Source organism: Zootoca vivipara, chromosome 9 (genome assembly GCF_965207765.1).
Source record: "Zootoca vivipara chromosome 9, rZooViv2.hap1.1, whole genome shotgun sequence".
Taxonomy (NCBI): Eukaryota; Metazoa; Chordata; class Lepidosauria; order Squamata; family Lacertidae; genus Zootoca; species Zootoca vivipara.
This window is the reverse complement of record NC_142592.1, coordinates 48,616,946-48,641,760: the sequence shown is the minus strand read 5'-3', so window position 1 is coordinate 48,641,760 and position 24,815 is coordinate 48,616,946. Positions and strand designations below refer to the sequence as shown.

Below are 24,815 nucleotides of genomic sequence, written 5' to 3'. Positions count from 1 at the left end.
TCAGTGGCGGAGCTTCATGCTCTGGCACCGGGGGGCAGAGAGCAGGCGGGGTGGGGCTGCGCGCGTCCTGGGGTGTGTGCCGCCTGCAGGGATGTGGTGCGCGTCCTGGGGGGGGGAGCCGCGATGGCACTCTGCCGGGATCATGCTGCTGGGGGCGGTGCAGTCCCCCCTCACTCCTCTCCCTCCGCCAGTGCCTGTTTTCATGTTCCAACCTGCTGCCCCAACTTCTAGGATCTCCTAGAAAGATTTGTCTGCAAGCACAGCCACAGTTAAACACATTAGAATCCCACTTATCACAATGGGAAAGGTTTAAGTATATGGTCGGTTGCTTCTTTATTATTATTATTTATTATTGAGAAGAAAAGTGGGAAAGAGGTGGAGGAGGCCATGGTGGGTGGGGGTGGGGTCAGTTGCTTCATTGACATCAATGGGCTTTGAAAGCATTCAGGTTTGCCTGAACAGTGCTCCTTACGTCTTTAATATTGCTAATGACTTCTTGTACAAGGAAGCTGAACCTAGCAGGCATTCAGGATTCACCATCTGCAAAGGAATAGCATGCTAGTTTGTTTAGATTATTTTAAGAAATATGGATCAAATTAATGTTTAATTTCTATGTCTTTGTATGCTTTTTTTTTTAAAAATGTAGGTAGATAATGCAGAAATTCCAAACAACAGTTTACTTAAGAAACAGGATCTTGCTCCTGGCACTTTATACAGGTTCAGGGTTGCGGCAATTAATGGCTGTGGCGTTGGGCCATTCAGTAAAGTCAGCGAATTTAAGACCTGTATCCCAGGATTTCCTGGAGCACCTTCCATTGTCAAAATTAGCAAGGTAAGAAATGATAGTCATGCGGATTTGTGTTCCATGCAAAGCTAAAGAGGCCACTCTTAGACCTCACAATTCTTGGTAAACGTCAGTGATGGCAATATAAGGTACACTGAGCAAAGTAAGCAGACTTGGAATTGAAATAAGCAAAAGTCAGGGGAGGAAATCTGGCTCACAGAACTATACCTCAGAATGCATAAACTCTTAACCCATTTTACCATTGTGGCTGACAGCATGAGCTGTCAGCAAGGAGTCTTCATTTAAATTTCAGGTCAGGCATATTAACTCGTTGGTTGGCCTTAGGCAAGATGCTGCGTCTCTGCCTCGGCCCCATATCTGTATTGTGTAATATTCTTTCTAAACTTAATGCCCTTCAAATCTTTTGGACTACTGTTCCCTATCAGCCCCAGCCAGCTTAGCCATACTGGCTAGTGCTGATGGGAGTTGTAGTATAAAGCATCTGGAGAGCACCAGGTTAAAGAAAAGAAGCTTGTTTTATAATATAGGTCTACCACTGAGGAGTGCTAGAGAATTACAGTAGTCAGGAAAATATATATGGAGCAGTTTGTGCATTACAAACAGTAATTGCCCATTCTCCTAGGTTGGGACAGTGGTAATTGCCTATCCAGGGTCTGAATGCAGAATCGAAGCATGTGCTCTGTGCTTCCCCCTCACTACTGAGGAACCTTAACCTGATTTCACATACCTGAAATTAAATTTCACATACCTGAAATTAAACAGCCCTGTGCACAAATGGCTGGGTACCCTAAAAATTCTTTTCTCCCAAATTAAACCTGAAATATAAATCTTATTCTGTATTGATTAACTAATGAAACTTTATATGCTAGTACCTACCCAATGTGAGATTAATTTCCCGTTTCCCCTCAGAGTGCAGATTGTATTCACCTTTCATGGGAACCTCCAGTTTCGCCTTCAGGAAATATCTTGGAATATTCTGCTTACTTGGCTATAAGAACCACCCAGCTGAATGAAAATCCTCATCAGCTTATGTTCATGAAAATATATTGTGGCCTTAAGACCTCATGTACAGTGACTGCTGCCCAACTTGCAAATGCCCACGTTGATCACACATCCAAACCTGCCATAGTTTTTAGGATTTCAGCCAAGAATGAAAGGGGATATGGACCGGCCACGCAAGTTCGATGGCTGCAAGGTAAAGGGGGTGATTTATTCAGACACCCTGACTTTTCTCTATAAATGTGTACAGGTTGTTTGTGGGAACTTGTTCTTTAGTAATACATTTGTATAATTTTCAAGTCAAAATTAGCTACTGGCATATATTTTATGTTTGGAAATCGTGAGACAATAGCTCAACATAGTCAGGGTTGTGCAATGTGGGTTGCATCAGCATTTCATTGGGCAGATGTGCAAAACAGAAGGGCCAAAGGCCACTTCTCTGACTTTATGCAGTCAACTCCCATCTCTTTGTAGGAACATCTGTTTATCAACAGTTCTGGTCGCCTTCTTTAAATTGGGTGTCTTGGCACTGGAAGAGATGCAGCCAATAGCTGCCAAAAGGATCAGAGTGTTGGAACACCACCTCTATGAGGAAGGACTAAAGAGTTGGAAGCTTTTTAGTTGAGAAGAAAGATCTCTGTGGGGGGACTTGATAAGAGATACATACAATCATGCATGGTGTGTGTGTGTGTGTGTGTGTGTGTGTGTGTGTGTGTGTGTGTGTCACCCTCTTCCTGGGGAGAGCATTCCACAACAGGGGAGCCACTACAGAAGAAACTTAGAGATTGCTTTGAGATGAGTATCTGGGGTTGTGGGAGAAAAGGAGGAAGCGGGTAACAATGTATTCGAAAGAAAGCACTGGGCTACATCTGTATAAAAAATGTTTACCCCAGTTAACATAGCAGTGTCCCACGGAGTGATTTGAGGTGTGTACCCCTGACAGAGAGAAATGAAAGGTGGGGTGTCACTATACCATTGCACGTAAAGCTTTGGCCCCTAGAAGACTTTCAGAGCTAGGAAATGGAAAATGAATCTCCTTTTCATGGGCCTTCACTGTTTGTTATGTTTGCAAGCTGGCATTTACAAGGTAGTAAATCCAGACTTTTAAGTTCAAGTACTCTTGATATTAAGTGGTTTATCTGTATCGGATTGAACATGGCTGTTCTGGGTGCTGGAAATCTAAAGCAACTTTTTCCTCTTCCTTTGCAGAAATGAAAACATCAAGTTCAAAGTAGAAATGGCACATTGTGCTGCAAGTTGTGAAATAGCTGTTAGCTCTCATGGCATTTTGTAACTCTGTCAGATATTTCATTTGATATTGTCTTAACTTCACAGCATCAGCGTTGTACAGTCTTGCAGAACTGCACCTGTAGTGGCTGCATTTTTCATACCACTTTATCTAGTAAGGTCACTTTAGAGTCCCATGCTGATAACTCAGAGGATTACATATGCATCTAGATTTTTGGAGTCTTCCTTCCAATAGCTCCCAACACATACATCCCCAGTTGCATTAGCTTCCAATGGATATAGAAGGGCTGTAGCACAGTGGCAGAGGATTTGCTTGCATAAAAAAGGACTCAAGTGCAGTTTGGCATCTCTAGAGAGAATTGGGAAAGACTCCTCTCTGGAGAGTCAGTGTAGACATTATTGAGCTAGATAGAGTAATGGTCAGACTCAGTATAAAGCAGCTTCCTGTGTTCCTAGACAGAGATGCTCAGTTTTATTTTAAAATTTGCAGAATTTAAAAAGCTAGTTTGTGATTTGGCACGAGAATGAGTGGAGTGAGTTTGTCAGTTTGAAAATCAAACGTGTTTCCTTCTTCCCATGTATTCAGATTTACTGGTGGGAATGACAACCAGTGCTATTTTTCTAGAAAAAGAGGTGCCAGAACTCGCCATGAACACCTCCCTTGTTCTCTTATAATGGCAGTGACACCCACTGGAGAGGTGCCGGAACTGAGTTCTGGTGAGTTCCAGCTGAAAAAAAGCCCTCGTATGGGAGAAGTCTCTGAAGAGCTCAGCATTGGTCTCTGTGCTGAGGCAGCAGATCTTGTGCTCTGTTCCCCTGGCATTCTTCTGTCCAAACAAGAATTAAAAGAAGATCTTCACCTAAGCTGATGGCTAGCTGAGGGATGAGTGGACATCTTTCTCAAGGACAGGCTGATTTCAGCTGCCACTTCAGGCTCGACCTGTTATGCCCACTTCAATGCCTTTTAAGACTCTGTGTGTATTACATGGCTTGTACTTTACAACAGAGATGGTGAAAAGATGCCAGAGGGCAAAGGCAAGTCTTCCAAAAAACTGACCAATTGGTTAGACAAAGCGACATCACATAATCAAGTCAGCCCTGAAGACTCGCAAGCGAATGCAAAAGATATAGGTGATCATAAATGAGCAGGAGTTGCTCACTCCCCATCTTGATCTTCATGCAGATCTGTTCTCCTTTGGCTTATATTCCATATTCATCATGTTATCTTAGTGCTGGGCGAGTTATTTCAGTTTACAGTAACTTAAAATGTATAGAATATTTTAATATATTCATTTTTGTAAAGATTTTTCTAGTGTTTGGAAACACATTCTAATCTTGGAAACTATCCCCTGATGATATGCAAATTGCTCAACTGGTCAAATCTGTTATGAAAAACAAACTTAGTGTAAATGCACTACTCTTAGTTTCTCGTGGGCATGGGAACGTTAAATATGTACATATTTTGAATGTTTACAAGAGTCTTTACATGTTAAAGTCCTCCATGATGTATGCTTCATTTTTTTAAAAAAAGAAAAGAAAACTGTATGCTTTGTTTTGGCATATTCATGCTATTTTGCACTAATAAGAATTTAATTTCGTAACATTTTTGTGTTGTTTCCGGAAAATTTCTGTAGTGGTCTAAAGTTAAAGCAAATTTGCACATATTTGCATGCTTCTGTGGCGTACATTTTTCTTTTCCCATTAATTTTCTCCATGGCTTGTTTTTGCCTTAGTTTTTATATCCTAATGGTGTTGTTTCATATACTTTTTACCTTGATCATCTTATCACTAATGTGCCAGCCGCTTCAGGCTCCTTCACTTTTTTCCTACAAGGGAGTAGAGAAAAACAGCATGTGCACTGCAAAAAAAGACACCAGGACAATGTTCATCTATGGCAGAGTACATGGCTATGCATATTCACCCTACACCTTTGTAGCAAAAATGTTGTGCGTGAAGCGATCCTTAATAGGAATGTTAATCTGTTCCTAAACACACAAGTGTACTAAATAGAGGCAGTTGGATGCCGTTTTATAAATAAATAGTTATTTACCAAATTATAGAGTAAAATAGCTGAAATATGCCAGTATGCTTGGTCAGCCTTCTCCAGCCTGGTGCCTCCACAGCTGTGTGGAATCTGATGTGAGTTGTAGTCCAAAACATCTGGAAGTCGCCAAGTTCGTGAATATAGCATAAAGGCACAATCCAACAGGGACATGGCTTTGTGAACAGCTGTGCTATTTACATTCATTTGGATGGGCCCTGTGCAGGTTCCTATGGATTGCATCCTTTGGCATTTAAATAAGATTATTTTGTTTAGAAACTTGGCTAAATGCAAATGTGCAATAAAGTGAAAATTTTGCACTTATTTTTTTTCTATCAATGCCTAATAAATTAAAGATGGGAAGTACTCTATCTACAAGATCATTTTTAAAGTGGATAGGGTAATGCTAGTGGTTTGCAATCATTCCTTGTTCACTCTAACAGGACTTCTTTGAGGAAGGCTGCTAGTAGTCCATTTTGAAATGGGGGAACTGAAGGTGAGAGAATGTGACTTGTCCAAAGTCTGTGCAAAACCCAACTCATGTAGCTTCATCCCCAGTAGCGACTAACATGGTAAGGAAAAGAGACTTGGTCAAATAACCACCAAGAGATTCAGTACATCAGAACTTGTGGCCTTTCCTTTAACAGTAGAATATTATCTTCACAGTAGATATGTTGGCACAGTGTAAATACTGCAGCACAATTGATAATCCCATGAAAGACCAATGGCAAACATTTCTTAAGCATTCTTGAATCGATAAAAAATTAAGTAGCACTTTCTGTTGGCTACTCCCTAAAGAAGGGGGCGGGGTTTACATCAATTAAGTTGTGTCTATGATAATGAGAGATGTCAATTGATTAATATGAGGCTTGGTGTATTTTATATATCAAGATAAACATGCCAGGCCACTTTTATAACTGCACACCCAGTTAAATGGGTTATACATTGAGTTCATCAATAGAACTTACATGTTCAATTTTTATGTTGGAAAGGTATCAGTCATGGAACTTTATAATACTGTGTCAGTTTTGGTTTCCTAAGGTGTGCAGGGTGAAATTAATGAACGTTTCATTCAAGTTACACACACTTTCTAAAATTATACCCAATTCAGAAAAAGTATGTGAAGCTGTCGTCAAGAGTCTGAATATCCTTGGTAATTAAAATTATACAAGCTACACAATGAGTACAGAATATCTTGGGACCTCAGATAAGACTTAGGTTGTTCTTAACTAGTGCTGTGAAATCTAAACTTCAGGAAACGTTTATGGTCAGAGGGTTATATCCAACAGAGTCGTTGCGCTTTTGGAGCAAATTCCACTGGTGCAGCGGAACATTTCCTCCCCTCTCCCTGTGTACCCCTGAATCTGCTCTTGGGTTTCCTTCAGGGCCCCAGAACAGATTTGAGAGGTGCAGGGTCACAGGGATGGGAGAAGTTCCATTGTGTGAGTGGATGTCCTTCCACAGCTGGAGTGACTTCATTGAATTCAACCTACAGTCTTCAAAGCTAAAGTAAGGCCTCTGTAGTGAGATAAATGCTATTGCCAGAACCTTAGTTCTTCCCTGAATTGTCATAGACAAGCAATGTGCTTCCCTTCCCTTTGGTCACCACACACTACTTCCAACTCTGGATTGGATCTAGAGCTGCCATAGAATTGTAAAGAAACTTTTCATATTAAGGGGGGGGCAATCTAAACAATTGTGTATTTTTTTATGAAAAAGAACTGTTTTAAGGGAGGCAAGCTGTGACAGAATGTGAGAAATCTTGTGTGGCTACTTAGCTACGAAACTTTTGATTGTAGATACATTACTTAACAATATGATCTGTTGAGTATATCTGTGAGTATTTTTGCACTTTGAGTTCATGTTTCTGCACTTGTTTTTAAGGGTATGTCATGACTACCAAAGGTAAATTTGTGGCAGTGTTAATCCAGACATGAGTTTCAGTGTAAGTGTGCTTATGCCAATAGGCTCTTACATAATTTGTCATATGTCTACAGTCTTCCCCTATATACATGAGATTAGTAACATGCTTATCAATTTTCTATAGTTACCCCCACCCCAATTGTATAACTATTTTTGTGGCCTGTTTCTGTCAATAACACTTAAAATATATAAATCCCACTTTAAATTTTATATTTGAGGCCTATTCTATGTAGTGTAAATATCTAATCAATATATTTGGATATCTGACCCATTAGAACAAGCATCCCCAAACTTTGGCCCTCCAGATGTTTTGGACTACAATTCCCATCATCCCTGACCACTGCTCCTCTTAGCTAGGGATCATGGGAGTTGTAGGCCAAAACATCTGGAGGGCCACAGTTTGGGGATGCCTGCATTAGAATTTCACTGAAAATATAAATTAAATCAGGCTGTTTGAGAAACTGGTGAATGCTCCTTTTGTTTGCATTTGTTAAAATGTATGTGCAACATCTTGTCTAAATCTGAATCCATCTTATAGCAACTTCAAGGAATAATGTATGAAAATTATAAGTAGAAACATCCATGCTATTTATGACATACTACATCCATTTAACTTAAGATGTTTTGTGACAATGAATATATAGCTATGTGAACAAGTAACTGGCCAGATTTGCATGATTATATCTTGACTTAATAAGCCACAATATGAAAAAGACATTTGGTTGCACATGTAAGCCCTTGGGATTTTAGGTAGTCAGAATCAGAAGCCTCTTATTAACCATAGTTCCCTATTTTGTCTGAACTAGGAAACTATGGTAACCAACTTCAGGAGAAGTCAGAATATTAAACCACTACTTGAAGTTGGTTGTTTATTCTCACTTGTTCCAAAAGAAGCAACAGTCATTTCCCAGTGTGGAAACAACGGGAAACTGTGGTTCAATAGAGGCTTCCTGGTTGGAAAGTGCTGTCAAAAGGCTATCTTTGTTTCTTGAGGCAAGATACATTTACATGAATGCGGCCATTATTATGTATGATTTATAGCAATATTTGACCATAGTTTTGAAGTAGAGCACATCAGCAAGCCATAAACTTTAACAAAAATGGTATCAGTTAACTGGAATGTTGAGGATATGGTTAAAGCCAGCTACCGGAAGTTACTGTCTTATGGCTGAAATAGTCTCTACAAGGAAATCCAGTATTTTGTACAACAAAAGTAGCATTGTTCTTTGTAATAATAAAGTGATTTGTCCTAATAATCATGTTTACTGGTACACTTTTTAAAAAGATGTTTTAAGAACCAAAAGCTCAGGGGACTACTACTGAAAAGGCTGCCTCTTGAGTTTATGCCCTCCAAACATGTGAAGGGGGTACACAAAGATGCTCATGACTGCAGGGTCTGAGTTGGTTCATAACGTGATTAGGTGGCGCCTTAATATATTTCTTATCTTCCATATTAGAACTCAGTGTAGCATATTGGGGCTGCCAGACCAATTTAGTGTTACTGTGATTGGCGTAGCGTGTGCCTTCTGGACTCAAAAACAGTGAAATTCTACTGAATGGTCACTGTGCAAGTATTTCATAGGTGGGGATAGAAATTACTATACTACATCACTTTTACATGTCCCTTCAGTATAGTATTACCCCTCCAGTATCCTGCTACAAATAAGCACTAACAAAACAGCAACACTGATAGTAATGGTGTGTAACGTAAACTGTTTTGAGGTTTTTTACAATCAAGTGGTGTATAAATTTTATGAAATAAGTAATACTCAACTGCACAATTAATAAGTCAGTTGGAATCCATTGATAATGAGATTGGGGAAATGTTTTATAAACATTTAGTTAATTTGTTTCCTTGCTGCATTATTCTCTTTTCAACTAACTTGAATTTCATCTAGTTGGTCAGGATTGAGTCACTTACGAAGATACAATAGCAGTGGCTCAATATGAGTCTCCCATTGTTTGTGAGAATATCCGATGCACAAGATAAAATTACCAAGCTGAAATGCCATTTCCAGGAGAACTCAAGATAGTTTTACACAGTAGCTCAGGAGTCATCTGATAAAAACAGCAAGAGGGCCAGTATATAATGACATATTCCAGGAAAATAAGATGGCAGTTTGCACATCAGGGTTCTAGACATAACAGTTCTTCAGACTGCCATACCTATTTGTTTTAAAGGTGGCGCTGTGGGTTAAACCACAGAGCCTAGGGCTTGCCGATCAGAAGGTCAGTGGTTCGAATCCCTGTGATGGGGTGAGCTCCCATTGCTCGGTCCCTGTTCCTGCCAACCTAGCAGTTCAAAAGCACGTCAAAGTGCAAGTAGATAAATAGGTACTGCTCCGGCGGGAAGGTAAACAGCATTTTCGTGCACTGCTCTGGTTCGCCAGAAGCAGCTAAGTTATGCTGGCCACATGATCCGGAAGCTGTATGCCGGCTCCCTTGGCCAGTAAAGTGAGATGAGCGTCGCAACCCCAGAGTTGTCCGTGACAGGACCTAACGGTCAGGGGTCCCTTTACCTTTACCTTATACTCTATCCACAGGTTCCCGAAAGCAAGTGGTGAATAAAAACAAACACTCGACTTAACTTCCTATTTCCTTTTACTTCCTATTACACAAAGTAGTGTTTTAATAACATTAACTACTACACTGGAATTCTAGACTCACGTTTTGCATATAAAATATCAGACAAGAATTCTAGTTGGATGAAAATTCTGTCCTCCTACAGAAGTCTCCCTATACTTACTATGGGGAGCATTGCAGCATATAGGTATATAATTATCACCATCCCTCATCATACACATAACCTAATTGCTTTGTCCTAGCTTCCATTATGAAAAGGACCATACTGGCTATGGATAGGTCCTACTGAGGCCAACTTCACTTTTTGTTAAGTTCCCATGCCTTGTCAAGTGCACCACCTGCATCCTTGGGCTATGTGAGACCTGAGGCAGCATTTGAGCTTTAAGCTCCAATAAATAATTCATAAAATATGTAATTTTTCCTTACATAAAATATGTAATTAATCCTAGTACAAGGCCTCTGAACAGCAGGACTATAGCTCAAAGCTTCCAGAAAGCCGGGTAAGAGAATGAAGGTTCCCCACCCCTATGCCTTGCAATTGCTTTGAGCTATAGGGTGGCTAACACTAGCAGCTTTTGTCCTAATAGCAACAGTATAATGTTGCATAAGCAAAATATTCACACACCCCCATCTAGACACTAAATGTACCAGAACAGGTGGTCTTCGGCACAATCTGTTCATATACAAAATTAAGTAATATTATTTAGGTATATGGGAGTTTATTGCAAAGACAGGAAACCACCAACCAAGTGGAAGCCTTGCATTTCAGATCCATTCAGACACAAGCATACACCCACACACTCCACAGATGTTATAAACAGTTCAGAATTCCCATCAAGCATGGAAATGGAGAAGTTTAGAGAATAATAATGAATTACCAAAGACTATCAAACTGTTGGAACTGAGTAAAGAGAATTTGGCTTTTATGAAGAGAGATCATAACTTAAAAAGGGTTTATTTCAAAAGCAGTGAGACGAATGCCCCTGTCAATGGAATCAACAAAAGAAACTACTACATACTTCTAGTTGTTGCAAAATAGGGACTGCACTACAATGTACAGTTAACACTGTTATGGGGCACCAGGCAATCCACAGAACTAGCCCTGCAGAAGACAGTTATTGTCTTATGAAAACTTGTGCAAAGCAGTTCTTGGTAGATTATGTCCCAAGCTTCTAATGCTAAGATCTAGAGACTGGATACTTGCGGATTCACATTAATTCAATCATTACATTAAAACACTGGGAGCACTTCTTTTGAACTGCTGGCGCTTGAGGAATTCCCTTTCAAAGTCGAAATATTAATAAATATGTTAACGCAACTTTAGTCATGCAAGACAGTTACAAAACAAAATCTTATTTTTTATAATAAAGGCAACTTGCATTCAAAATGAACTGTACCCTTATGTTTTATTCAAAGGGTAAACTTGAATTAAACCCAGCTGTTTACTTGAATTACAAAAGTAACATGATTCAATATGAAAATAAGAAACTGTCTACAAATCTCTGACAGTAGTAAATTGCAATATACAATGCATACAGGAGTTATACAGAGCAACAAACTCTTGTACAAAACAAAAATACTTTAATACCTTTAAAATCCAATTTCTTTTAAAATCATTTATGAAAAAAGGTTTGAGTCAGAGTTCACACCTCAATTAGTCAAGCCTCAGTCAGCTACATTACAGCTATTATATATACAAAGTGACATTTTTCTTTTCACCAGCCATTTTAAACCAAAGTTTCCCTCTCTTTCAGCATTCCCATTTCCTTGCCCATCTCTTTCAAGTTTCCATATCCAAAGCCATCTTCAAATCATGAGAACTGAATTTGCTGAACACCAGAGATCTAGGGAGTGCAGAACAAAGTAAGATTAATTTCAACAATTTACAATAGCAGCACATGCATTTATCTGGAAGGTCCAACTGTTAAACAAGTGCTGATTTAGAACCATTGGACTTGTTTTTTACCTGTCTGGTTGCTATCAGCTGCAGCTGCAGAAACTGGAAATATTTAAATATAAGTCAAGAGAAAAAGAACCGGAAGCACTGTACCTGTTGATAAGATGTTGTATAAACCATAACATTTTGTTGTTGGCCATCTGCAGTTATTAAGCCTGCTGGCAACTGGTTAGCTAAAAGAAAGAAAGCAGTTTAGTTAATGGACTGAATCCAGAGAGAATGATACGCCAAACCAAATTCAATGCGTTCACCATTAAACAAAAAACGTATTATGGCCAGTATACAGTACTGTATATCAGGACCACCACCTGATATTGCAAATGAAATCTAATCTCTTTCATTGGTGCATATTAAAAACAGAGAAACAAAGGTACCAGATATGATTGAGAAACTCAGGTGAAGACAAGAAATTTAGACTGAAGACAATGAAATGGCAGCAGCAGCATGAAGTTTGGGAGTACACTTAGATCTAGAATGGTCACTGAAGATACAAATAGCATCTTAGGGAAGCCGGAGGAACTTAAGTCTTCCTACAGTTATCCACGGGCTCAGCCTGGTAACCTCCCAGCTGGGTTACTGCAGTGAATACCTTTGAAAAAGGTCCATTTGGTCCCCAAGCTAAATTATTCAATAAGATTGGCTGTTAAGAACAGATTACTTCAGTGTTGTGCCATCTGAACTGGCATCTAGACTATTTCTAGGCCCAATTTAAACAGTTAACTTTACATCCATTAATGTCTTGAAGTCAGATTATCTGAAGAACTGCCTTCTCTCACATATGCCCACCTGAACCTTAAGATTATCTTCTGAAGCTTATTCAGGTGCCCTCATCAAATGAGGCATATAGAGAGAGGGAGAGGGCCTTTTTAGAGGTGGCACCCCAGTTGTGAAACATCCTCCCAGAGACACCTGCTTGGCATGTACTTTGATTTCTTTGGCACCAGGTGAAGACTTCTCTATTTTGTTGTTGTTAGAATGCTGGACTAGGATTTGGAGCCTAGAATTCAGATCCCCAGTCATGAAGCTCACCGAGTGATCTGAGACCAGTAATTCTTTCTCATCTTCATCCACCTTACAGGGTTTTAATGGGAAAATGCTGGAAGTGCTGGTGGGAGGGGCCAGCGTCAGGACAGAGATTAAGAGCCATAGGTTGCACCTTGAGCTCCTTGGGAGGAAAGGTTGTATATAAATGTAGTATTAATAAAATACACAATTTTTTCATGCTTTTATGTTACTCTTTCTAGCTTTACCTCATTTCTGATTTCATGTTACATAACCCACCCAAAGAACCTTTGCTGTTAATATAAATAAATAGAACTCAGGAGATGTATACATGTGCATGAACCAGCCACAAGGTACCAGCCACAAGGTGCCAACCACAAAGCACAGCCTCCAGTGCATTTCAGTGCACCCTTCATGGACTTCTACATAAACCACATGGTAGCAGTACTTGGTAGGTTGCACCCCCTTGGTCCTACTTGACAAGCTTCTTCCAATCTCAAGTGTCAAGTATCAAAAGCAAAATGTGTCCCAGCAACTTCAAGTGTTACTTACTAAATGCTTCCTCTGTGAGCTCCTCACTAAGGCCATCTGCTGTGGTAACTGCTCCAATACCCTTTTCTCCTTTCATGGCCTTGAAAAAGAATAAATAATGTTTTGTATGAGGATACAAGCACTTTCAACCACTTAAATCATTGCACACTTTTTGAAATAGCAGTGTAGTGTATATGCAATAGGTTTTTCAAGCCCTGGATCTCCATTACAGAATTCTATAATTCTACATATTTTGTACAGCAATAATTGTATCTGTATTCTTGGTGTGGATGTTGATAACATTTTAAGATCACACCTAAAGCAGTGTAACCAGCAGAGTAGTGCAGCAGAGCTTCAGGATCTTTCACCTTTATTATTGCTAGCCATTTCAGAGAAAACTCCTTGCTCATTCGGTTAAGTGTTTATATTGCCTCAAACAACAAGACAACTATTTACAATAGTTGAGATGCTGTGCATCAGAAGCTATAAACTATAAACTAAGCAAAGTAAACATGGGTTCAGTCTGTGTCACAGTCTGCATTCAGCCAGGAGGTTTGTAGTCAAAACTGGAAGCTTGGCTCAGTCTGGAGCAAGCATCCCCAAACTGCGGCCCTCCAGATGTTTTGGCCTACAACTCCCATGATCCCTAGCCAACAGGACCAGTGGTTGGGGAAGATGGGAATTGTAGTCCAAAACATCTGGAGGGCCAAAGTTTGGGGATGCCTGGTCTGGAGGCTCGAAGGCTGAATGCAGCAGGCTCTAAATTAGCCAACCCAGAGACTCGCACAGAATTCTTCCCTTGGGTGAGAAGCAAGTGGGAAGAACCCTCCTTAGTCGTGCCAGAAGCCTATGGCCTTGAGCTATTTCCAGGAGGCCCACTACAGCTGGAGTTCTAACCCTGAACAGAAATGAGGCAAGGTGGAAAGGGAGCTCGAAGCACAGTTAATGCAATTAACAGCAATATTTACATTACAGGTGTGTGATATTTCCTTCAGCTTTTATTGCAAGAGGTCTATGGTTATTCAGTAAACACAACCTCTCATTTACCTCTTCCAGTGAGTGGTTGCCAAAAAGAGGAGGGTGAAAGGGTTGTGGGAGCTAGACCTTGTGTCACAAGAAACAACTAGGAAGATTCAAGAGGTTGCATGTCTGTAGCAGCCCAAGTTGCCATTTGTGCATTTGAAACTGCAGCAGCTTCTCCAATTTAACCTGTGCATCGTAGACCGTTATTATAAGAAGGAATTATTGCTGGCACAAATTGCACACACACAGCATTCAATGTGAAAAGGAGTAAAGGGCAGGGATGAGCAATGCTGAGCTACTGCCACAGAAAGCAACTGCAGATTTATTTACACATTAAGTGCTCATTTCAAATGTTTTGCAGTGTAGCTTCTTAACAAAATAAATAGGTAAAATTAAAAATCAGCAACCAGAGCTGCATTAAGCTGCTCAGGAGAAAGAGCAAGTGTGTGGGTAATAGCTGCTGTTCCTCTTGGCCAGAATAAGCACAATAATGTTAAACAGATGCATGGTAAAGAGGACCCAGGTGGCGCTGTGGGTTAAACCACTGAGCCTAGGGCTTGCTGATCAGAAGGTCAGTGGTTCAAATCCCTGTGACGGGGTGAGCTCCCGTTGCTCGGTCCCAGCTCCTGCCAACCTAGCAGTTCAAAAGCACATCAAAAATGCAAGTAGATAAATAGGAACCGCTACAGCGGGAAGGTAAACGGCATTTCCATGTGCTGCTCTGGTTCGCCAGAAGTGGCTTTGTCATGCTGGCCACATGACCTGGAAGCTATACACCGGCTCCCTCGGCCAATAATGCGAGATGAGCGCGCAACCCCAGAGTCGGTCACGACTGGACCTAATGGTCAGGGGTCCCTTTACCTTTACCTAAAGAGGATAGAAAGTCTACCTGTGACATGACAGATCCAGATAGGAAGTAAAACATTGCATAACATATGGGAAGAGGAGAAGACTCAAAGAGGAATGCAAATGCTAGATTATTCAAGCTTCGCATTGAATTTGTGGAGATGCTTGACCATGTACTCTCCTGGACTTTACACATTAAAATAAAGCAATTCTAAATAGTGCACCATGTGATAATAAAAACATGAAGTAAAAGCAGCAAGCTAGTAAACACAAACTTCTTTTTCAGACCAGTGCATGCTTTCTAAGTTGCAACACTAATCTAGCATGGACAGAAAAAGGCCAAATCCTGAAAAGCATATAAACTAGCTGGTTCATAAACAAAAATTACATATATATATATATTTTTTAAAAAGAAACTGACATTCTGAAAATAGGCTTCCTATAAATAAAAATTTCAGTCAACTTCCCTGGTTTATATAAAATATAAAAACAGTAATTAGTCATAATAGACAAAATTCCAAACTGTTGCAAAGTAAAACCACAGAAAGATTACAAACCTCTCTGAACTTCTGAAGGTACAACTTCAAAGGTTCCACGTAGCTGTCAAATCCCAGAGTGGACATGGCAAAGAGAATATCCTCTCCATTTATAGTCTTCCGTTTTTCTTGATGACACCTCTCACTTGCTTCTGATGTTATAAAGCTTATGAATTCACTTACGCACTCCTGAACACATTCCTTTGCATCTTTAGCAATCTAGGATAATCAGCATCAGCATCATCTAGTAATCAAACTATTTCTTGTTTCAATCTGAATTAACCCTAATATATACACCAGTAAAACTGCCAATAGAATAAAATGTTTTGGGCCAGTTAAGCTACCCCAAACAGAATGGTTTAATTGTACACATTACCTCAATTTTGTAATGTTTGACAATTTTGAATTGAGTAGTAGTTTTTTTAAATAATTGACAAACCAAAACTGCCAGTCATTTAGAGTAGCCTTCCCCAACTCTGCGTCCACGGATGTTGCTGAAGTGCAACCACCAGCCAGCAGGCAGAATGGTCAGGGATGATAGATAGGATGTAGCCCAGCAAAAATTGGGGACCTAGGACTGGAATCCCTCCATGAGAGGCAGATGCAAAAGTTGTTTTGGGCAGCTGGAGATGTGGAAGACTAGAAAGGATGCACTTGTACTTCCTGCTCTCATTGTTACATCACATCTGAAGGAGCTCTCAATATTTGGTCTTAAACCCCCACTGAATGCAACCCAACTGTATTTTTAAAAAAAATCTATGATGAATTTAAGATTCTTATAGTACACATGGAATGCGAGCAAATCTCTCTGAGTTATTACCTTTCCGGTCTGAGGTATAGCATTCTTCATTATCCTTGCCACATTTGCAATTGGAAGATATATATCTTGTTCTCTAAAACTCTCTTTGGAGCCATTTGTGTCTTCATGATCATTCATGCTATCCTCCGTATCTAAAAAAAGAGCACAATGCACAAATATTAGCTTCATATGTTATACCCCTTTGAAAACCTCACTTACACCTTGTTTTAGGGTTGCCATATTTTGAAGAGCAAAAAAGAACTTTGCCAACTTTGCTATGATAACTCTCATTTAAAATACTCATCATATATGTAGGCTATAGAAGTTCACATTCCCACCTTAAAAATGTACACAAAAAGTAAACATATACACTTCCTTGTTCTTCGGCCTTCCTGGATGATCCCAGCATGTCAAAATAATCTAGGCTGAAAATTGACATTTTAGGAGCACAAAGGGGGAAAAGGGTTACATAGCTTATCACTGTATGACACACACATACACATCTAGTTCAGCATTGTCTCTACTGACCATCAGTGATTCTTCCAGGTTTCAGAGAGGGTTTGCCCCTACCAGGAGATGCCAGAAATTGAACCTGAGGCTTTCTGCATGCAAAGCATGTACTTTACCACAAAGCTGTGGGTCATCCCCAAAAGAGCAGGTAGATAGGACATGTCCTGCAGAAACCGGGCGTATGACAACCCTACCTTATTTGGAAAACCACCTCCCATTACAACACCTTTGACCATCATCAAAACTGCTGTACAGTAACTGTTAGTAAAGTTTCTCTTGCATCTCCCCCCCCCCAAATGAACTAAATGAAGAGATCATTCTACTGTACTGGTTTGACAGAGCTTATTCTCCGTCTCCCTCACCAAACCCTTCCTCCTTTTAGTTTAGTTCTAATTTTATTTTAATTTTTTTAAAAAAAATTAAACACCCTTTAAGAAAATATCAAATTTGCTATCACAATATGTAATCTTGTCCACTGACTTATGCTGCTTTAAAAGCAAATTAAATAAATTCATGAAGGAAAAGACTACCAACAGAAATTATTCATCATTGCTGTATGCTACCTTCAAGATCAGAGGCATGATGCCTCTGAATCTCAGTTGTTGGGAAACACTTGCTGGAGTGCGACTGTAGTCATCTTCTGCCGTTGGGCTTCCCATAGACGTGGATGACAAGTGTGGGAAACATGATGCTAGACTAGATAGGCTTGTAGTTGAAACCAGCAAGGCTCTTTTTATACTCTTACCAGTATGTGTTTACAAATATTACATTACAAGATCCCAGGAAACTAGATTTTTAGGACATATTGTAGATCCACAAGAGACAGAACTGGTAATCTTAAGGATTGCCACAAAATTTATTTGAAAAACTGTTTAAAACAAAACAAAGGGCAGACAATTAGATTTGTATATGTGTGCATGCCTGCACAAGCAAGCATGGGATGGTGAATGAATGAATGAATGAATGAATGAACAAAGAAACAAATGGCTGTAATATTGAGGTCACAATAAAATAGACAAAAGCTGCTCCCACATCCACTAAAAAATAAAAAGATTGGTTCAGTACCTATATGAGCTTTCCCCCACATTACTTGCAACACAATGCTACTCATTAAATATGTCCCACTGGGTGATACCCAACTACCAGTAAGTCATACTAAAAGCAGAGCCACTGAAATCAATGGACTTAAGTATGACCAACAACTGATATCACCCATTAGGTTCCATGCGGCTTAAGCCCAAGGAAATGTGCACAGGATTGAAGCATATGGCACACTAGTACTACATGGTATATATTAATTTAATCATTGCTGAGCAATGGGCTCACATAAGAGCTATTAATTTAATACAGAACTGTGAATGAGTCTTATGATATAGTCTTCTTTTATAGACTATGATATATTTTCACAGGGCTGCAGTCACATCTCTTCTACACGTCTGCAAGCTGCAATGTGAAAAATGACAGTAAGAATGGACACTGTCTTTGACCAACACAATACTTACCCTCATGAGGCTGTATCACATAGTGACTACCTCCAATATAGTCTCCAGCAATTCCTAACTGAGAAGCATCTGTTGTAGAATTATCACCATCCATCTGGAATAAAAAGATCCGAGTTTAGAACAGTCCACTCCACTTGACCAAGCATATCGTTCTTAAAAATCTGAGTACATATTTCTGATCCAAATACTTGAGATTTGAAAATATAAATAGTATTACATGCCCACTACACATGATCTTTGCTGCCTAACATGCAATAGATCATTATTCAAACTAAGCCTTCTACTGAAGACTTTTAGTATATAGCAGTACTTCTATTATTTAAGAATATTATGAAACTTTTATTGTCCAAAACCACTTTATATCTGTGAAGAAGGCAACTACCCACAGAGAACCAGGGGTTGAGGGAGGCAGATCATATACAAGGGCTGCAAAATACACACTGCTGAAGATTAATCTAAATTACACTTGAACATGTTTTAATTATCTAAATCAGTGTTTCTCAACCTTTTTTGGGCCAAGGCACACTTGTTCCATGAAAAAATCACGAGGCACACCACCATTAAAAAAGTTTAAAAAATTAACTCTGTGCCGCCCTATATTGACTATATAATTATGACTGTAAGAAACACTTGCCAATTGCTGTGTTGGTTGCAATCTCCTGTAATAAGGCTTCACAAGCCGCTGATTTCTCTGCCAGCACAATCCTTTGCTCAGCAAGTTTCAGGTTGAGCTCATCCAGCCAGCTTCTTTAAGTTTGTCTAAAACCACCCTCCCGTGGTGGTGGCTGTTGAGAGCTGCGCTCGCCCCGCGTCGTGACCCGGCCGGCTTCCTTTCCGGCGGGTCAGTGGTGTGTATTGGCGGCCACCAGGCACGTGACAATGCAAATCGCCCTTCTCGTCGCCTAGTGTGCCGCGGAACAGCGGTTGAGAAACGCTGATCTAAATACCGTAATTGAGTACTTCTGAGAGATGTTACCAGTTTTATATTATGTATAATAGGGGACAATGTTTATGAAGACAATGTTTATGAAGTTATCAACAATTTTTCATTAAACAATGCTGAGTTTATTTCTAGTTACAGGTAGGTAGCCGTGTTGGTCTGACGTAGTCGAAACAAAAAATAAATAAAAATCCTTCCAGTAGCATCTTAGAGACCAACTAAGTTTGTCATAGGTATGAGCTTTCGTGTGCATGCACACTTCTTCAGATACACTGAAACAGAAGTCACCAGACTCAGAGGGTGGGGAGGGGTATTACTCAGAAGGGTGGTGGGAATGGGTGATTGGCTGATAGGAATGGTAAACCTGTTGACGACTGTTAACGACTGCAATTGGTCTGCTATTTCTGTTAAATATTAATAAAGATGACCTCTTTAATGCTTTGGCTTTGCTTCAGCATAACCATCAAGTTTAAATAAAAACTCTACAGCTAGTGCTTTCTCTTAAGGATTTACTTATTATAACAGAATGCAACTACAGCATCTATGTTCTCCTCCTGTCTAACATGCCATTATTTTAATTTGATCCAATGTACCACCGTTGGCAAGATGACAACCACTATCCTAGAATCCTTGCTTTAAAACAAGTTTCATTCACCCAACTTTTTCTAACGTAAGAAAGTTAACAGCTGAGGCAAAAGCTGAAGAAAACACCTGAAATAATTTACTTTAAGATTTTGTACAGAACCCAAATTTGATAGGATTTGTCATTTAGCCAAGACTGTTCTTTGGAAGAGGTAACTTAGGACTCCAAATAAGAAGATATTTCATGAGTTTAAAGTGACCCTTCTTAAGTTACATGAAATAGCCCTACTGATGGAAACTGTACAGAGGCCTATAAAAAGGCCACTGCCAGCATGTCTTGTTTATAACAGAATATTAGTTAGTTGTCTACAGGTACAGTATCTTATATCACAATGGTCACTTGGGATGAGAACTTTCAGTATATAATTTTCAAGCATTTGTCACTTTCAAATTATGCAATAAAACACTATGTTGTATTAGTCAGGTAAAATAAAGCAAAATGTTCCTGGTTTTATGGAAATCATTTAGCACAAGAGCAATATGAAAACATCACACTACGAAAATGCAACAATTTCTCTAGAAAAACTCAACAGTCTGAAGATCTGCACTTTAGGGGGTTAATACTGATGGAAGTCACTGATTCAGCTTCTTTCTGAAAAACTACTACCGGTAGTTTTAACCCAGACAAGACAGAGATGCTGTTAAGGGACAATTCTTCTGACCAGATGAGTTGTGTTCAACTGATTCCAAACAGAGTACCACTTCTCCTGAAGAAACAGGTTTGTAGCTTGGGAATTCTATTACTGCCACTTGCTGCATCAGTGATCTCTGTTTAATAAAGTGTCCTTCGCTTCCCAGCTTCAGCTGGTACCCCATCTATATCCTTATCTGGACAAGGATAACCTGACCAGTTCTGGTATCCTCCAGATTAAAATAAGGCAATATGCTATGCATGGGACTGCCTCTGAATACAGTTCAGAAACTGCAGGTAATGAAGAATGCAGTGGCCTGACGGCTGTGGAGAGTAGACTGTCTAATCATATATTAATTCTGGCTAGCTTCACTGGCAGCCAATACATTTCTGAGTTTAGTTCAAAGCATTGGCTTTAACCTATAAAGATTTACATGGCATAGGACCCCAACATCTGATGGAAAATCTCCTCAGACAGCAGCCTACATGGACCCTGCAGTCGTCATCTGAGCCCAGGTGCCCCATCAAAGAGAGGTGAAGAGAGTGGGAACAAGGTTGTACCTCTCCTATTCATGGGACTCTCCCAGTGAGGTGCCCTGGTGCAGATGTTAATATATTTATGGCACCAGGGCAATACCTTCCTCTCCTCTGAGACATTTGATGAGTTGATTATATAATTAATTTTCTACTGATAACTGGCTATTGTACCAGTTATGCTATAGATATTTTGGTGTGGTTTTTTTTAGCATTGTTTTCTTAAATCGTGTTCTATGATTTTGTTTCATTTGTATGTTTTATGGCATGTGTTATACTGTTTATAAGTCACCCTGAGACTATTTCAGTAGGTGTCCAACAAACAGACAAACAGACAAACAAACAAACAAACAAACAGTACTTAAGCCTACTTCAACATTTTCCTGTTTTGGAATTTCCAACCATCAGTTCAATAACCAATCTAACTACAGGACAATTTCATACTAAATATACACAAGGCCATCAGACCAAATTTTCAAGTGAATGTTGCTCTTAAGAAAATTAGACCCAAGTTGGGCACAGTTGCAGCAGGATTTTAATGAGCAAGGTTAATTCTAGTATAGCTACTCAGCATATAGTACTAGAACATATCAGATTGCCTTCAGGCTAGTTAAGGCCATGCTGAAATCAAGAAGACTGCTGCAAGAAGAGGCCTTTAACCTTACACAATAATACTTTTTGATTCAGAAAAGTTTTTGCATTCATTCTATACTATCAACATCTTTCTCTAAGTGGTAATCTTTATGTAGCCAAAAATGGCACCATCCACAAGAGGGACGTGCCAGCAGGCATGGCGGGACAAAAACTGCACTTACGAAAAATCTTTAGGGGGTGGGAAATCCTAACAGGATTTAAAAACAACAACATGATGAGTGTCTGCTGGGGAGAGAAGATGGAAAATGGGGGGGGGGAGAGGGAGAAGCTTGAATAGGTGGTAGAGCGCATGGCTGGCTAGCACCATGACACTATAAACTGTTTGATGTTAGGCATTCCATAAATGAAAAAAAAATTCAATGTACTCTCTTCTATGTATTTTACTGTTTGCTGTATCTGTCATTCTGCTGGTAGAGTTGTGCATACAAGTTCGTACAAGCAGACAAAGGCAACCAATACAAGATCTGTCAACCTGTCTTGTTCCTGCATGAGAATTCCATGTCAGCATGGAATTGTCATACAGCATCTTGTGAGTTACCTAGAGTTTGTTTACAGCAGGCCTAAGCTAATGCTATTCAGTGTTGGTAGGCAACCCCAGGAAAAGCCTTTATATAAAGGAGAAACATAAACTGCCCTAACAAAAGAGGAAGTCTTCAAAATGGGTTAGTTCACATAACTGCAACTTGGGCTTGTTTTTCCACCTTCACAGACTTTTTGACTAGACAAATAAATAGAGATCAGTTATGGTATGCAAAACGGAACAGAGTTCTATGACTGAGTTATGTTTTGAAAAAAAATCACAGAACTCATGCCAACCAGCTAGTTTGTACTCTTAGGATTCACATAAACAATTCAAATCTGATGGGCACATTCACACTAGGCAGGTGGGGCCAGGAACAAGTCTGAGGATTGAACAATTCCAGTAGCTGTGTAAATGAACTCTATAAAACAGTGTTCTCCGATTTCCACAAACACATTCCTAACATGTGTGGTGGCTTGAAGGTAGCTATGATCCAGTGCAGGCATCCCCAGACTTCGGCCCTCCAGATGTTTTGGCCTACAACTCCCATGATTCTTAGCTAAGAGGACCAGTGGTCAGGAATGGTGGGCACTGTAGTCCAAAACATCTGGAGGGCCGAAGTCTGGGGATGCCTGATCCAGTGACAAGGAGACTTCTCAATTAATGGGACTGGGGAGGATGGAAAAAGAAGCTCAAGTGTGTGAGACAAAGGACAAACCTCCCGTAACAAGACAGAAGTACTGTAACTGGTAACGTTTGAACATTTGGAAGCTAGGAAAATAACACCCCCACCCCACCTAAATGGCACCCCAGAGCCAGCATCCCAGAGCCACAAACCCACCCACCTTTGGGGTTCACGCGCGTTGCGACCAGGACTTAGCGAGACAAAAACAGCAGCTTCTCTAGCGTGCAGGGCGCTTTTTGACAGCTTCGTCTCTCCGCCTCCCCAACCAAAGCCACTCTGGAGACCTCGAAAGGCGGCCATGTGCAAGGGCTAGATCGGGGGGGGGGAGATAACCACGGGGGTTATGTGTGTGTAAATAGACTTCCAGACCATCGCCAACGTGGTGGCGAGGGGAGCCATCGCCCCCTTCGCCGCCCCATTCCCCCTTCAGTGAACCTCCAAAAAAATAAATATATAATGGTGAGAGACGGGTGGTGGTGGGGAGTAACAGAAGAGCGAGCAGCAGACAAAAGCCCTTGTGCACCAATAGACCCAACTCCACCCCAGGAGGAGAAAACGAGCAGGGAGAGCGGCGAAAGGGAGGCGGGAGGGAGAGAAAAGAAGGGCGGCCTCCACGAGGGAACAGTAGAAGAGGCTCTCATTAAAAATAAAACAGGCTCGGCCGCGCGCTTGGCCGAGAGGGGGGTGGTTGGTCCTCATCCTTGGGGGTCCCCTCCGACCCCCAGGTTGGGAAAGCGGGAGAGGAGAGGGAAGGCGCCTCGGAAGGGCTATTCACTCAGGCGGCAAACGCGCTCCTTTCGACACACACACACACACACACACACACACACACACACACACCCACCCCGCGAGTGGGACACGCTCCTCCCGCCACCACCGCCGCTCCTCTTCCAGGGGTCAACTCCTGTCACAACAGCCCATCTCCCTTCAGGGGCCTCGGCCAACGGCTCCCTCTCGCTTCCCCCTCTCCAGGCCCCGAGCAACGGCCGCCAGAGCCTGCGCTCCGTGGCGGCGGCGGCAGTACAAAGACGCAGGCGGGCCCGGGCCGCGGTCTTTCTTTCTTCCTCCCCCCCCCCCCGGTTCCTCCTCCTCCTCCTCTCTGCCTCTCTCTCTCTCTCTCTCGCTTTCTCCTTCTCCCCGCACTTCCTGGTCCCCTCAGCGACGGCGCGGCGGCAACGCCGGAGCCCGGGGAGGGAGACGGACATTTCATTCGAGCCTGCAGTGAAACCGGTTACCAATCATTGGCCGGAGCCAGGCACAAACCTCCAGTGCGGCCCTGGTTGGCTCCCTCCGCAAATCGGCTGTTTGGTTGGACAGAAAATGGCTGCGAAGGAACCAGTCCCAGCGCGGAGCACCGCTTCCCGGAGCCGGCCTGCCCTCCCTCCGCGCCGCCTCCTCCTCGACAGCCGCCGCCCCCTCCCTTCGCGGGAGGGCTCTTCCCGTGATGGGGCAGCCCTCCCGCCGCTGTCCGGATCCTTCTCTCCCCCCTCCCTCCCTCCTCCTCCTGCTGCTGCTTTCAAACAGCTGCGCGCCTCGAAATAAATAAATTATCAAACAAACAACCTGACGGTCACAAGCGGCGGCGGCGCGCTCTCTCTCACACGGGGGCGCGCGCGGGCTCTTCTGAAGAGTCCCGTTTTCCTGTCAGCCCTCAAGGCCGGCTCAAGATACTGTACTGTATTTGTTACAGGTAGGTAGCCGTGTTGGTCTGACGTAGTCGAAACAAAAAATAATTCCCCCCCCCTTCCAGTAGCACCTTAGAGGCCAACTAAGTTTGTCATAGGTATGAGCTTTCGTGTGCATGCACACTTCTTCAGATACCATTGACAAACTTAGTTGGTCTCTAAGGTGCTACTGGAAGGATTTTTTTTTTGTTTCAAGATATTTGGGCACCTGAGGCGAAC

The 24,815-nt window shown here is 41.3% G+C and overlaps 2 protein-coding genes across 8 annotated transcripts in view; one reads left to right on the top strand and one right to left on the bottom strand.

Annotated features, from left to right (window-relative positions):
• Positions 1-8,272, top strand: part of HCFC2 (host cell factor C2) — a 28,372-nt gene extending 20,100 nt beyond the window's left edge. Inside the window, exons 13-15 of one of the 2 annotated variants that reach the window (XM_088676748.1) lie at positions 647-832; positions 1,715-2,000; positions 3,734-8,272. In XM_088676748.1, the coding sequence (XP_088532874.1) occupies positions 647-832; positions 1,715-2,000; positions 3,734-3,921 (660 nt within the window). In that variant the 3' untranslated portion in view covers positions 3,922-8,272. Of the gene's footprint in view, positions 1-646; positions 833-1,714; positions 2,001-3,013 lie in introns of both variants that reach the window. The other variant, XM_035126930.3, reaches the window with a different exon arrangement.
• A 2,266-nt stretch (positions 8,273-10,538) lies between these two features.
• On the bottom strand, positions 10,539-24,285 carry NFYB (nuclear transcription factor Y subunit beta). Of its 6 annotated transcripts, none has more exons than XM_060279899.2 (8): positions 24,175-24,285; positions 23,072-23,220; positions 18,306-18,399; positions 16,315-16,445; positions 15,516-15,713; positions 13,111-13,189; positions 11,650-11,729; positions 10,539-11,443 (listed from the first exon to the last, which is right to left on the bottom strand). In XM_060279899.2, exons 3-8 carry the CDS (start codon positions 18,397-18,399, stop codon positions 11,411-11,413), a joined length of 615 nt encoding a protein of 204 aa, XP_060135882.1. In that variant the 5' UTR covers positions 23,072-23,220; positions 24,175-24,285; the 3' UTR covers positions 10,539-11,410. The 6 variants fall into 6 exon arrangements, with proteins under 6 accessions (XP_060135882.1, XP_088532877.1, XP_088532878.1 ...); XM_088676751.1 differs by lacking the exon at positions 24,175-24,285 and adding an exon at positions 23,756-24,113; XM_088676752.1 differs by lacking the exon at positions 23,072-23,220 and having other exon boundaries at positions 24,115-24,285.
• Between the last annotated feature and the right edge of the window lie 530 nt (positions 24,286-24,815).